The sequence below is a fragment of the Protopterus annectens genome, chromosome 12.part0 (assembly GCF_019279795.1).
Source record: "Protopterus annectens isolate FY-2018-M chromosome 12.part0, PAN1.0, whole genome shotgun sequence".
Classification (NCBI taxonomy): domain Eukaryota; kingdom Metazoa; phylum Chordata; order Ceratodontiformes; family Protopteridae; genus Protopterus; species Protopterus annectens.
This window is the reverse complement of record NC_056746.1, coordinates 890,485,781-890,499,152: the sequence shown is the minus strand read 5'-3', so window position 1 is coordinate 890,499,152 and position 13,372 is coordinate 890,485,781. Positions and strand designations below refer to the sequence as shown.

The window sequence follows — 13,372 nt, the reverse complement described above, 5'->3', positions numbered from 1 at the left end:
CTGAATCCAGCATCAGAACATATATGCAGACTAAAGTCACCACAGCAGTCTGACATCCCACATGGTGATCTTAGTCTGCAGTCTTACATCACACATGGTGATCTTAGTCTGCAGTCTGACATCACACATGGTGATCTTAGTCTGCAGTCTGACATCACACATGGTGATCTTAGTCTGCAGTCTGACATCACACATGGTGATCTTAGTCTGCAGTCTGACATCCCACATGGTGATCTTAGTCTGCAGTCTGACATGACACATGGTGATCTTAGTCTGCAGTCTGACATCACACATATGATGATCTTAGTCTGCAGTCTGACATCCCACATGGTGATCTTAGTCTGCAGTCTGACATCACACATGGTGATCTTAGTCTGCAGTCTGACATCACACATGGTGATCTTAGTCTGTAGTCTGACATCCCACATGGTGATCTTAGTCTGCAGTCTGACATCCCACATGGTGAGCAATCTGACATCACACATATGGTGATCTTAGTCTGCAGTCTGACATCCCACATGGTGATCTTAGTCTGCAGTCTGACATCCCACATGGTGATCTTATTCTGCAGTCTGACATCCCACATGGTGATCTTAGTCTGCAGTCTGACATCCCACATGGTGATCTTAGTCTGCAATCTGACATGACACATGGTGATCTTAGTCTGCAGTCTGACATCACACATATGGTGATCTTAGTCTGCAGTCTGACATCCCACATGGTGATCTTAGTCTGAAGTCTGACATCCCACATGGTGATCTTAGTCTGCAGTCTGACATGACACATGGTGATCTTAGTCTGCAGTCTGACATGACACATGGTGATCTTAGTCTGCAGTCTGACATCACACATGGTGATCTTAGTCTACAGTCTGACATCCCACATGGTGATCTTAGTCTGCAGTCTGACATCCCACATGTGATCTTAGTCTGCAGTCTGACATCCCACATGGTGATCTTAGTCTGCATTCTGACATCCCACATGGTGATCTTAGTCTGCAGTCTGACATCCCACATGGTGATCTTAGTCTGCAGTCTGACATCCCACATGGTGATCTTAGTCTGCAGTCTGACATCCCACATGGTGATCTTAGTCTGCAGTCTGACATCCCACATGGTGATCTTAGTCTGCAGTCTGACATCACACATGGTGATCTTAGTCTGCAGTCTGACATCACACAACACACACACCCACAGTATCTTTAGTCTAACATACTTGGTTAGTAGACAAGCTATACAGAGAATGCAGGTTTCATGTAAACAATATTGATGTAGATACATCAAGTTTTCCTGGTCCATTACACTATATTTATTTGGTTTGAGTAGAAGTCTGTAGCACTGGACCCTGACTGTGAAGCAATTACTGTATGGAAGCATTTATTCTCAGAGGTTATTTTTTTAAGGCATTCATACAGTATTTCAAAGTTCATAACTGCAAAAAGTCATGGCAAAACTGTAAACTGCAAAAAAAAAAAAAAAAAAAAATCACAGTTCTAACTCCACCTTTTTGGAAATATTTTTTGAGGGCTTTTGGAGAGATTCAAAGGCTACACCCTCAATACTCTCATAATTGTTGTTAACCATGAGTTGCCACAGCTTAGGCGCTAAGAATAATTATCTGCAGCTTACACTAATTTGGGCCGAGTTGTAATTTTTGCAGTTTTAAGGACTGCATATATGGATGTTTGCCATTCTGCATGCAGGTTTATTGAAGTATATTTTTTCAGTATGTCTGCAAAAGATAAAGAGTGACTTCATGTCCAATAGGAATGTATATACCTTTTGTGATTTTTAATTCTACTACTGTACACCAGTATTTCTTTAAAATAAGCTATTTCAGGTTGTCACATGGTGTAGAATTTTATTAGAGTGTATTTTAAAGTGTTTTGCTTGCATTGTCTTACTTTACATTTTAAAATGTACCAAGTTTTTGAAAGCAATTTAATCTTATTTGACAGTTCAGTAATTTGATGTGTGGTGCATGCATAAAACTGTTTTTGTACTGCTGTACAGCATTTGAAATTTACTCTAGAAAGATGAAATGAATATAATATAACTGTTTCATTTTACCAAAATGCACTTCCTTTTTTAAAGAGTATAAAGCAAGCTATGCACGTAATCGTTCCACTAGAAATGTGGCCATTGAACTGAATGGAGAGCTTTTTAATGTTGAACTAGAAGATGGTTACCAGCCAGTATATTCTAAGAACATTACCAAAAGGCACACCAGAGCACAAGATGATCTGGAGGAAGAGGAAGAGGAGGAGGAAGATAAAGACACAGCAGAATACAGTGGCACTGGCAGCCTGAGCCTGACTAATGAGCTTACAGCCCCAACCTCCATTAAAGTCACTCACAGGTCTGTATGACATAAGTATGGTGTTGGTCATAGGCTTTACCACTCCATATTAGGATACTTGTGTGCAGAAAATGCTGGCATGCTTACGTTCTTCTTTTTTTGTTTGTTTTTTTTTTTGTTTGTTTTTATCACAATTATACTGCTTGATCATAAAATGTTTGGAAATGTGAAGGGTCAAGCCATAAGCTGAGAATGTGGAAAGAATGACATTCGAAAAAAATGAGACAACAAAGTGTTGACAACTGAGAAGAGCCTGCTTAGAAAAATAAAAATAAAATATGCAAAAACAGAAACCCTGCTTTTTTCAAAACTAAATCAGAAAATAAATAAATCATCATCATCATCAGCCCCCTTTTTCCCATTTTTCTACAAGCATATGTGTGTGTGTGTGTGTGTGTGTGTGTGTGTGTGTGTGTGTGTGTGTGTGTGTGTGTGCGCGCGCGTGTGTGCGTGCACATGTGCATATGAATAGAGCATGACAGAGGAACTAGAGTGTTCGTGTTGATAAGAAATGCACTGAACTGTTTTAATGCACACCTTAAATTGAGTTATTACACTTATAAAATGAAGTAGCTGTTTTTCGTAAAAAATAAAACTGAATATAATTTGATGTAATTATCTGTTACATAATCCCAGAGCAGTTTCTGATAACAATGCTCCCATTTTGTTGCTATGTGCTGTATCGATACAATGAAACACAGCTAATGATTACTCTTATCACCAGCAGTATTGGTAAATGAAGCAGGAACAGAGCCAGGTGAGCCGGGCACTGATATGTTCATTATTAACTCAGTAGGAGGAGGTAATGTTTGATATTTACCATCACAAGTGGCAGTTACTCTTAAACTTGTACTCTTTGGAGTGGCACAGGTCTGATATTATTGGCTTGTGCCAGTTGTTTTACACCTCATGACAGAAGAAAGGTTTTGTGATATAAATATATATATATATATATATATATATATATATATATATATATATGTGTGTGTGTGTGTGTGTGTGTTTGTGTGTGTGTACATATATGGGTCTACTTCAAAAGACTGAAATATCACATCTAATCTCTGATAATCTAAGACCAGATTATTGAAGTTGTGAAATGTGGAACCTTAAAAAAAAATCTAACAGGTGAAAACATCTTCTTTCATGTTTTTGCAGGGGACAAGCCCCCCTGCACCCCCACACCCCCTGCTGCTTAAATATTACTAACTTTGAGATCTCACTACAGTGAAGAGAATTGAAATTTCTCTTTCACAATGGTCGATATTTCGCAACTTCAATCATCTGGTCTTCACTGATCAAAGGTTCAGTGTTTTGAAATTTCACTCCTTTGAAGTAGACCTATCTTTTTGTGTCTTTTGGCTTTTCCTGGTTAGGGGTAGCCACAGCAGAACTCCGGTGTGCTAATGATTGGCAGTAGATTTTTACGTGCCGAGTTGCCAGCCTTGATGCACAACCTTCAACGAAGGTACGCCCATTCACACGTCTCCACACAGAAGACGCTCTAGCTGAGAATTGAACAGGACAATGTCTTACTACGAGGCGACAACGCTACCGCAGCACCACCGCAGTTGTTGAAGTAGACCTATCTAAATATGTATATGTATGTGTGTCTGTATGAATGCTGAGTGCTACTGTGTGTTTTGGATTAAATACTTGCTTTGCAAAGCAGGGCATCAGTAAATTGCTGTAGGTTAGTTGCAAATAGTATTTGCTAAATATAATACAGTCTACACATATATTTTATAACAGTGAATGAATAGTCTTTAGATGGACAGTTTGCCTTTTTTCATTGTTTCCCTAAACTGTTTTCTTATTTCTAATAGATGCTTCATCCTTGCAAATGACACTGTTCAGTGTGACACTGTACTGTATAAATCACTCCAAGCATGGAAGGACCACAAACTCCACATTGATCATGAGGTTTGTCATTTTTATTTTATTTATTGGAAATAAATCAGTGCATGTTCTTCCCATGTATGTGATGATAGAAAATTTTATATAAAATGCTTAAGGGAAAGTAGCTCAGGGAGAAAAGTATGTAATTTGGGCAAAGCAGATTCCTAGTTAACTTTTCTCTGTTGTCATCACCATTAGAAGGGCAGACGACCATCTCCTCTCCTTAATTCTTAGACATGTTGGGCATCTTCAGACGTAACACACATTTTAGTTTGTTGCACTTTTTTATCTTTCCCACTTATTGAAATCCTCCAACACATCTGACACCAGAACATGGTCAAGGATCAGCTCCATGTAATTATAATGAACTCCATGAAGACAGAAGCTCTACATGTTATCTAGTCCAATCTCGCCTACATTCTTACCCGTGGGTTCGGAGCCAAATATCGGCTCCGACTTGGCCAAACTTTTCTAGCTCGAAGTCTTCTATTGGCTGGGCTAAGCAGGTATCCCATGCTGCACTGCTCCATATCCCCAGATCTCATTTGCCGCTCATGTAGCTCGGACGCGGTCTCGCTCTTGGTTGTGGCTAAGTGTCCTTTTTTCTTGTTATTCTGAGAAAACTTGTTACAAACAAAAAGCTATTTTAATAGCTATTTCTAATTGGTGTTGTGTTGTTTTTTCTGTAGTGTGATTGTGGTTTGTGGTATCCCACTAGCTGGTCCATCGGGCTAAGCCCCTTTCAGTTAGAGGACCTAGTCCTTCCCTCTTGTCCTGTGTTGTTTCGCTCCTAAAACCGTTTGAGTTAGAGGTTTTAGTGTCAGTGTCCCTTCTGTGTACGTGGTCAGAAAACCATTTTAGTTAGAGGTTTTTAGCCCTAGTCGTCCTTGAATGTGCTGGGTTGTGTAAAAAAATTTGTTCCCGCGCTTAGTGGTGTTTTGTGTGCTTGTGTCATTTTTCCTGTCAGACAGGGACTTGTTCATTGTCTGGGTATTTGTGATTATTTGTGATTACTTGTTTAATATGTCCAAAATTCCAAGGAGCACAAACCTTCGGGTTTTAAAAAGTGCTCTAATTGTGGTTACAAGATGTCCATCACCGATGGACATTGTGTGTGCGTCTGTTGTCTGGGAGCAATCCATCTGCAGGAGTCCTGCAGCTTCTGCCATGCTTTTAGTCCCAGAGTGCTCCAAGAAAGGAAGAATAAGCTAATTCTAAAGGGACTCTTGACACCCTCGTTCGAAGAGGCCATGGATTCTACTTCCAGTTCTAAATCAAAATCCTCAAAGTCTAAAAAGAGGTCTCCAGCTCCTTCAGTTTCTTCAGAGCCATTGGAGAAAGTCACTAAACTTGCTTTGACCTCCTCGGCTCCACTGTCCTTGGGGCCACAGTAAGTGTCGGTGTTGATGGAACCAGCTTTGTTTCCAATTATATTGGAACCTCTTCAGAGCCGATTGCCCAGTATTAGACCAGTGTCACCTGAGAGGAGATCTCAATCTCCCTCCCTGTCCTCCAAATCCTCCAGGACTCTTTCAGATGTGGATGTCGATAGGGTGGTGCAGAGGCTCCTTCAGTCACCGGTTTTGGCAAAATTGTTTTCAGCTCAGTCCCAGTTGGCTCCGGAGCCCATCCCGATACCTTCTTCGGTCATTCCTCCTCCGAGCGCATCTCTGTCTTCGGAGCCAGAATGTTCCGCTCCATGTGATGTTCCTAGGTCGGTTCCAATGGCCCCTCCGGGCCTATCGGTACCGATGTCAGCTCCGACCCCGTCAGCGCCATCCACGGGGTTCGGGACTCGGGATTCTTCAGTCAGGCCCAAGGGGGACACCTCGGGACACATTTCGGTTCCTAGTCTCCCGCTCGGTGCCTTGGCTCGAGGAACCCCGACTCCTGTCATGGTCTCGGAGGCTGGTCGGTCCTTGGATTCAGGGGGGCCCACCTTTGAGGCCATGCAGACTGCGCTGGCCAGATCATCAGCTACATCATGCAGGTCAGTCATTCTGTCCCCTACCACTCCGGTGAGAGCCTCTGATCATCACCTATCTGTAGACAGCAGAGCTCCAAGGCCTAGGGATACCCCCACGAGTGGTCCCCAACTTTCTGAGGGCCCTTCAGAGTTCTTGCCTGAGGAGTCCCCTAGAAATAAAACGTGCACATAGACTCCCAGGATGAGTCTCTCACCTCAGATACTGACCTCGAGGAATCGGAGGGGTCCCCCAAGTCATCCTCTGATGATGTTTCTTTCTCCGACATCCTGGAGATATTGAAACAAAGAGGTGACTGGCCATCCAAAGCCCCCTTCGAGGAGGAGTCGGTCATCCTGAAGGCCTTTGGTGCTCAACCCTCTGCCTCCTGGGTGTCCCCACCCTTCGACAAGCTCCTGGATTTAATTTGTCGGAGGGTGTGGGAGAACCCTGATTCTGTGGAACCCGCACCCAGGAGACCCAATAAATTTCTTTCTGCTCCCCCGGGTAAGGAGTTTTTGTCCAAAGGAGTCCCTGTGGATGCCATGGTGGTGGCGGCGGCCACTCAGAAGGAGTCCATCCTCCTAACAAGGGACCAGTACGGGAAGTGTACCCTCTCATCATCAACCTTTAACTTATGGTCACTGAACTACCTGTCTCATTTTACTCGGCTCCAGAGAGATCTCCTCAAGGAGGTAGGAGATACTCTTGTGGGTAACGTGCCTGAGGCGGTGGCCCAGACGGTTAACGCACATGTCTCTACCCTCAATTCCATCGTTACCTCCTCCATGCGGCTCATTTCGTATGCAGATGAGGGAGCGAGCAGGGCAGCAAGCTCAGGAGTTGCCCTTAGAAAGCAAGCCTGGCTGTGGCTTTGTCATTTTGCGGAGGCCTTCAAGTCTTCTTTCACTGACGCTCCCTTTGATGGTTCTTCTTTGTTCGGAACCAAAGTGAAAGACACCCTCACCAGGTGCGAGCAAGAGGGAAAGACCCTGTCTGCTGTAGGGGTCCGTTTTTCCCTTCCCTCTAGGCCTTGTCCCAAGGCCCAGTGGAGAGATGGAAGATGTGGTTCAAAAAAATCACAGAGGTTTTTTCCTGCTGCACAAGGTGAGTCCCCCTCCAGAGGCAGAGGAGGGGAGGTTATTCAGGGAGATGCCGTCCTAGAGGCAGAGGGGTGCCCCCACAATTCGGGAGACCGCGATTCCTTTCGCGGCTCTCCCTACCATCATTCCTGATGGGATGCCCAACTGTGCATTTCCGGAGCCAGTCAAGGCTCGAATATCGTTATACCCGGAAGCCTGGCAAAGCATCACCCAGGACTGATGGCTATTACGAATAATTTCCGGAGGTTATATCATCCCCTTTTCGCCTCCAGTCAGAAAAATCTCGGATGTTCCACCCAGTCAAAGGGATCAGGCAGCTTCAGAAGTTTCAAAGCTGTTAGGAAAGGGAGCCATCCAGCATGTCACCTCAGAACAGATTGGATTAGGGACTTATTCAAGATTCTTTTTGGTGCCGAAAAGAACAGGGGACCTGAGACCCATATTAGATCTCAGCCAACTGAACAACTATGTACAGAAGTCCAAGTTCCATATGGTCATACTACAATCGATTCTCCCATTGTTGGGAGAAGAAGTATGGATGTGCTCCATCGACCTCAAGGATGCTTACTACCATGTCAAAATGGACAGGGCATCCAGGAGTCACCTACGTTTCCGTCTGGGAGCCAGTCATTTCCAGTTTCGAGCCCTGCCCTTTGGTCTCACCACAGCCCCCAGGGTGTTCACCAAGTGTATGGCAGTGGTGACAGCTCACTTGAGACGTCTAGGATTCCAAGTGTTTCCGTATCTGGATGACTGGCTCCTTACCACCCCCACCAGGCATCTACTTATCCAAACCAGGGATGCTACCATCACTCTCTTTCAACAGTTGAACTGGGAAAAATCTGCCTTGTCACCCTCACAGTGTGTCATTTTTATAGGTGCAGAGTTAGACACCATTCAAATGCGAGCCTTTCTACTGCAGGAAAAAAATCAGAGTCTTACAGCAACAGGTGCACGCCCTGCTACCCCTCAGGAAAGCGCAGGCAAGATGGGTTCTTCAACTCCTGGGGACTATGGCAGCAACAATTATGTTGGTCCCTCTAATGAGATTGCATATGAGGATTCTTCAATGGCTCCTCTTTGCTCAATGGTCTCTCCAGAAACTTCCACTTTCCCACCCTATTTTGCTCACGGACAGATGCAAACAGGATCTCAGTTGGTGGCTTTGCACCAACAATCTGGACAGGGGAAAACCCTTCGTTCCACCAACCCCAGTTGCCACAGTGACCACGGATGCCTCCCAGATGGGGTGGTGGGGACATTATCTCGGCAGGACAGTCCAAGGCATGTGGCAAGATGACGAGATACATCTGCATATCAACGTCCTAGAGATGAGAGCGATGCTACTTGCACTGCAGGCACTTCAGAGCTTTCTACCTCTAGGGACTATTGCAATACACTCAAACAACATGTCAGTGGTGTGGTATATGAACAAGCAGGGGGAACCAGATCATACCCCCTATGCAGAGAGGCCATGCGATTGTGGCAGTGGGCAGTATCTTCCCAATGGTTTCTGGTGGCAACGCACATTCCGGGGGAGTCCAACATGATAGCGGACAGGCTAAGCAGAGCTGTTCTGATGCCTTATGAGTGGTCCCTGAATCGTCTAGTTGCAGAACGAATCTTCAACAGATCAGCCCCCTCAATGCCAAATGCAGCAGCTACTTCACGCTGATCCCCCCACAGGGGGAGTTACCCAGGGATGCTCTAGTTCACGATTGGCCCTCCGGTCTGCTTTATGCTTTCCCTCTGTTTCCCTTGCTATCAAAAGTGATTCAGAAAGTGCAGTCCTTGGGAAGCAGAATGATTCTGATTGCTCCACACTGGCCTCGTCAAGTCTGGTTCCCCTTTCTCCAACCCTACATTGTGGACACACCTTGGATTCTGGACCCACAACCAGATTTACTGACACATGTCGGGACAGTTCCACCCCTCTCTGCAGACCCTCCGGTTGACAGCCTGGCTACTCCACTTCCGTCGTTAGTTAGGCTTCATCACTTTTCACCTGGGGTAGTTCATATTTTATCTTCCTCTCATAAGCCCTCTACCAGGAAGATTTATTCTAGCAAATGGAAGAGGTTTTCTATTTAGGCTCATACCCAAGGAATTGACCCTTACACAGCCCCGATTGCTTCAGTCTTGGAGTTTTTGTCTATGCTTTTCCATCAGGGCTCAGCGTCAGCTACCATTAAAGTTCAATTGGCAGCGATTTCTAACTTTCATGTTGCTAATGAGCCTAGTCTGATGTCTCACAGACTCTGTAAGGCTTTCCTGAAGGGCACTCTGCTACTCCGTCCTCCAGTCTCAGAATCTATCATGCCCTAGGATCTAAATTTTGTCCTGCAAGCCCTTACTTCACCACCCTTCGAGCCCGCAGCTACCGGCAACTTAAAATTCTTGACCTGGAAAACTGCATTTGTAATAGCCATCACATCAGCCAGGCGAGTTTCAGAAATTCAAGCTCTTTGTATCAAACCTCCATACTTGATCTTTCATAAGAACAGGGTTTCTCTTAGACCAAGCCCTTCCTTTCTTCCTAAAGTGGAGTCCATATCTAATCTTAATCAATCTTTTGAGTTGCCAGTATTTTTTCCCCATTTTTCTAACAAGGCAGAATTTAAATTTCATCAATTAGATGTACACAGACAGTTACGTTTCTATCTGCACCGAACTAAAGATCTCCGAAAATCTGATCAACTGTTTGTCTCCTTTTCAGAAAACAAAATTGGGTCCCCTGTCTCCAAAATCACCCTATCCAGATGGATATCCAGTTGCATCTCTTTCGTTTATTCCTCAGGAGGTAAAGACCTACCACTTCCGGTCAAGGCTCACTCTATCCGGGCTGTATCTACATCTACAACCTATCAAGCCAGATTGTCTATGGATGATATTTGTGCGGCGCTACTTGGACTTCTCCTCACACATTTGTTACTCATTACAAGTTGGATGTGGTATCTAGGGGCAGGTCTTTCTTTGGTTCCACAGTACTCAGGAGTATCTCCTATGAGCCTCCCAGGATGTAGGTGCTAGGGACGCTGTCCCACAGGTAAGAATGTAGGCGAGATTGGACTACATAACATCAAGAAGTTATGTACTCACCATAATGTTCAATTTATGTAGTCCATCTCGCCTCACATTCTTACTTACCCTCCCACCTTCCCCCTTCCTGGAGGATCTGGAGGTTAGGTCTGATTGATAGAGTTCCCTTCACCTTTAGTTTATTCTAATTTACTCGGATGTTGTTGTGCATGGGGTATGAATGAGTGTTCGCAGCAAACTAGATCTGGGGATATGGAGCAGTGCAGCATGGGATACCTGCTTAGCCCAGCCAATAGAAGACTTCAAGCTAGAAAAGTTTGGTGGAGTCGGAGCCGATATTTGGCTCCGAACCCATGGGTAAGAATGTGAGGTGAGATGGGCTACATACATCGAACGTTATGGAGAGTACATAATTTCTTGTTCATATCCTTTCATCCACTTACTCCTTAACTTGTCTACTCTCCTTTTCACACCTTTTTCTAAATGTATTCTCTTGGGCTGTTTATTATCCTGAGATATTTAAATGCTTAGATCACATTGTTCTTTCCTTTCCTTTCTGCATACATATTAAGTTTCTTTCATCTCCCTTCATGTGGTTTTGTGGATTTTTTTTTCAACTTGCTGATCCTGAGGAAGTTGCCACCTAAGAACGTTTCATTCGTTTTTAAGAGGTGAGTCAAAGGTAGGTGTGAAACCCTGTACAGATTGATTGCTTTGCTTTTGTCTACCAGTCTCATTCCCATGATAGGCCTGCAGTGGCCTTAGATGAGAAGTCAGCTCAGGTCCTTGCCTAAGCTCCTTCTGCAGTCTCTTAGACCTTTTCCAGAGGCTGAGTGCAATGGAACTGAAGAAGTGCTTATCTTGAGTGCAAGACAGCTAAAGGTCAAGTTCCCTCCTGTCTTGTACTGACTATCTGGCTGCATTTTAAACATGAGTCTGTAGCATCTGAGATGGATACTATGTCCACACATATGGGCACACTTTGCATGACAATAGATGTATATATTCCTGATTTTCATGTGCATTTTTTAAGAGGAATAGGATTTACAGAGTTGCTTGTGGTACTCCCACTGTTTGTGTGCTAGGATAATACCATCTTTTCTTACTGACAATGTGCCTTTCTTCACCTGCCCAGAATGACCTAAGCCTTCATTAGTCCTCTGTCATGTTGGTTATTTATTTGAAGATCATGTGATGCAACCAGTGGTTTACCTTTTTCCACTTGTGGCTTTGCTGTTATTTGTAAACTGCAAATAAACCATCAGTGTACCATGCAAGGCATGTTAGACTTCTTTATTAAATGCACTGCTATAGAAGGAGCAGAACAATAGCCACACACTTGCCTTGCTCACATCTTCAGCAATGCAATTGTACACTGCTGCTTTATTTGAAGTTTAATTTTGTTTATCATATGTACTTTTTTTTTGTTTGTTTTGTTTTGGCTTTATTTGATTCTTTTATGCCGTTTCAACATTGATAATATATTCATTAATAGGTCTGTTCTGCATAAAATCATGCTTTTCCCTATTGATCATCTGCAGTGCTGTTTGCAAAATGATTAAACCAGACCAGATGCACTGATTCACTCTGTGGTTTGACACTTAAATCAGACTAATTTCTTTAGTGTGAACTTTAGTTTTAGCCTCTTGTAAGCTTCTGCATTCCTTGTTTTATCTGGGCTATCACCACAAACAACAATAATAACCTAGTCTGAGGTTGCCTCACCTATTCGCTCACCTTGAATGTGCTGCTGTGATGACGTTTTCCTCACTGCATTTCTAGCTCCCCTTCTTCCTCATTTATCATTTTGGTCACTCAGTCAGAAAATGTTGCATTTGTTTGGCATGACTTCTCTCCTGTGTCTACATGCTACCTTGACTTTGGTTTATTCAACAGCTGTTTTCTACATAGTAATTGTGTGATTTTCTGTAGGTTTCACTAGGTGATCATCAATTATAGGCCTGTGTGCAACTCTACTTCTTAGGCAGGGGAGCCCCCAAGTCTGAATATGTACCACAGCAGCACCTGGGCAACAAGCTGAAGCAATGCTTACAAAAGCTCTGTCTGCCTTCTCTGTTCTACTTTGTTCCACACCTAAAATTCACTGCTAGCTGCAACAGCACATGTAGATTCAGGGCAGTAAATGTCTTCTTCAGATGCAATTTTATAATACTGACTCATGTTGGCAGGTAGAGTAAAACAGTAGAAACAAATGTTTCAGATGGTGAAGAAAACCATATTATACCATGACCCCCCCAAAACGTGCACGCTGATTGGCCAACGTGCACATTGTAAATCGAGTTATACTAATGGAAAAAGGTCCGGTCGCCCGGACTTTTTTCCATTAGTATAACTCTACTTTTAAAACACTGTCTCGCTATGTTAAATGGGTTTAACATAGCGAGACAGCTTTAAAATAAGCAACGGAGATCTCCGTTGCTTATTTTAAAGCTGTCTCGCTATGCTAAACCCATTTAACATAGCGAGACAGGTTTTAAAAAGCAACGGAGAAAGCAAGATCTCCGTTGCTTTTTGTTCACTATGTTAAATGGGTTTAACATAGCGAGACAGTTTTAAAATAAGCAACGGACATCTCCGTTGCTTATTTTAAAATTGTCTCGCTATGTTAAACCCATTTAACATAGCGAAAACAGTAAAAAAAAAGCAACGGAGATCTTGCTTTCTCCGTTGCTTTTGCCCACAGCTCTGATGTACTGCGCATTTATTTTTTTATATGTAATTTGCTCCTACCCTTTTCTAAAGACCACTGTTCCAGTTTCAAAGACAGTTGGTTTAGAAAGACACCATAATTAAAATTTAACAAAGTTTAACCAAGTCTAGGCAATTCAAATCCTGTATCCCAGATCAAAAAATAATTTCCTTAGTTACACCCATTTGTTCAGCCAGTATTTCTGACAGAGTACTCTTTAGGGATTTTTTTAAAGTCTGCAAACTCATTGCATTCTCAAAATATATGTTCCCAATTACCTCTTTCTTCCCCATCACACCTCC

At 43.4% G+C, this 13,372-nt stretch overlaps 1 protein-coding gene across 9 annotated transcripts in view; it reads left to right on the top strand.

The window, feature by feature from the left end:
• The window catches only part of SULF2 (sulfatase 2), a 1,739,722-nt gene that overhangs the window by 1,576,354 nt on the left and 149,996 nt on the right, over window positions 1-13,372 (top strand). For all 9 annotated transcript variants that reach the window (XM_044089924.1, XM_044089923.1, XM_044089925.1 and 6 more), the window contains 2 exons: window positions 2,094-2,358; window positions 4,182-4,278. In XM_044089924.1, the coding sequence (XP_043945859.1) occupies window positions 2,094-2,358; window positions 4,182-4,278 (362 nt within the window). The remainder of the gene's footprint in view (window positions 1-2,093; window positions 2,359-4,181; window positions 4,279-13,372) is intronic.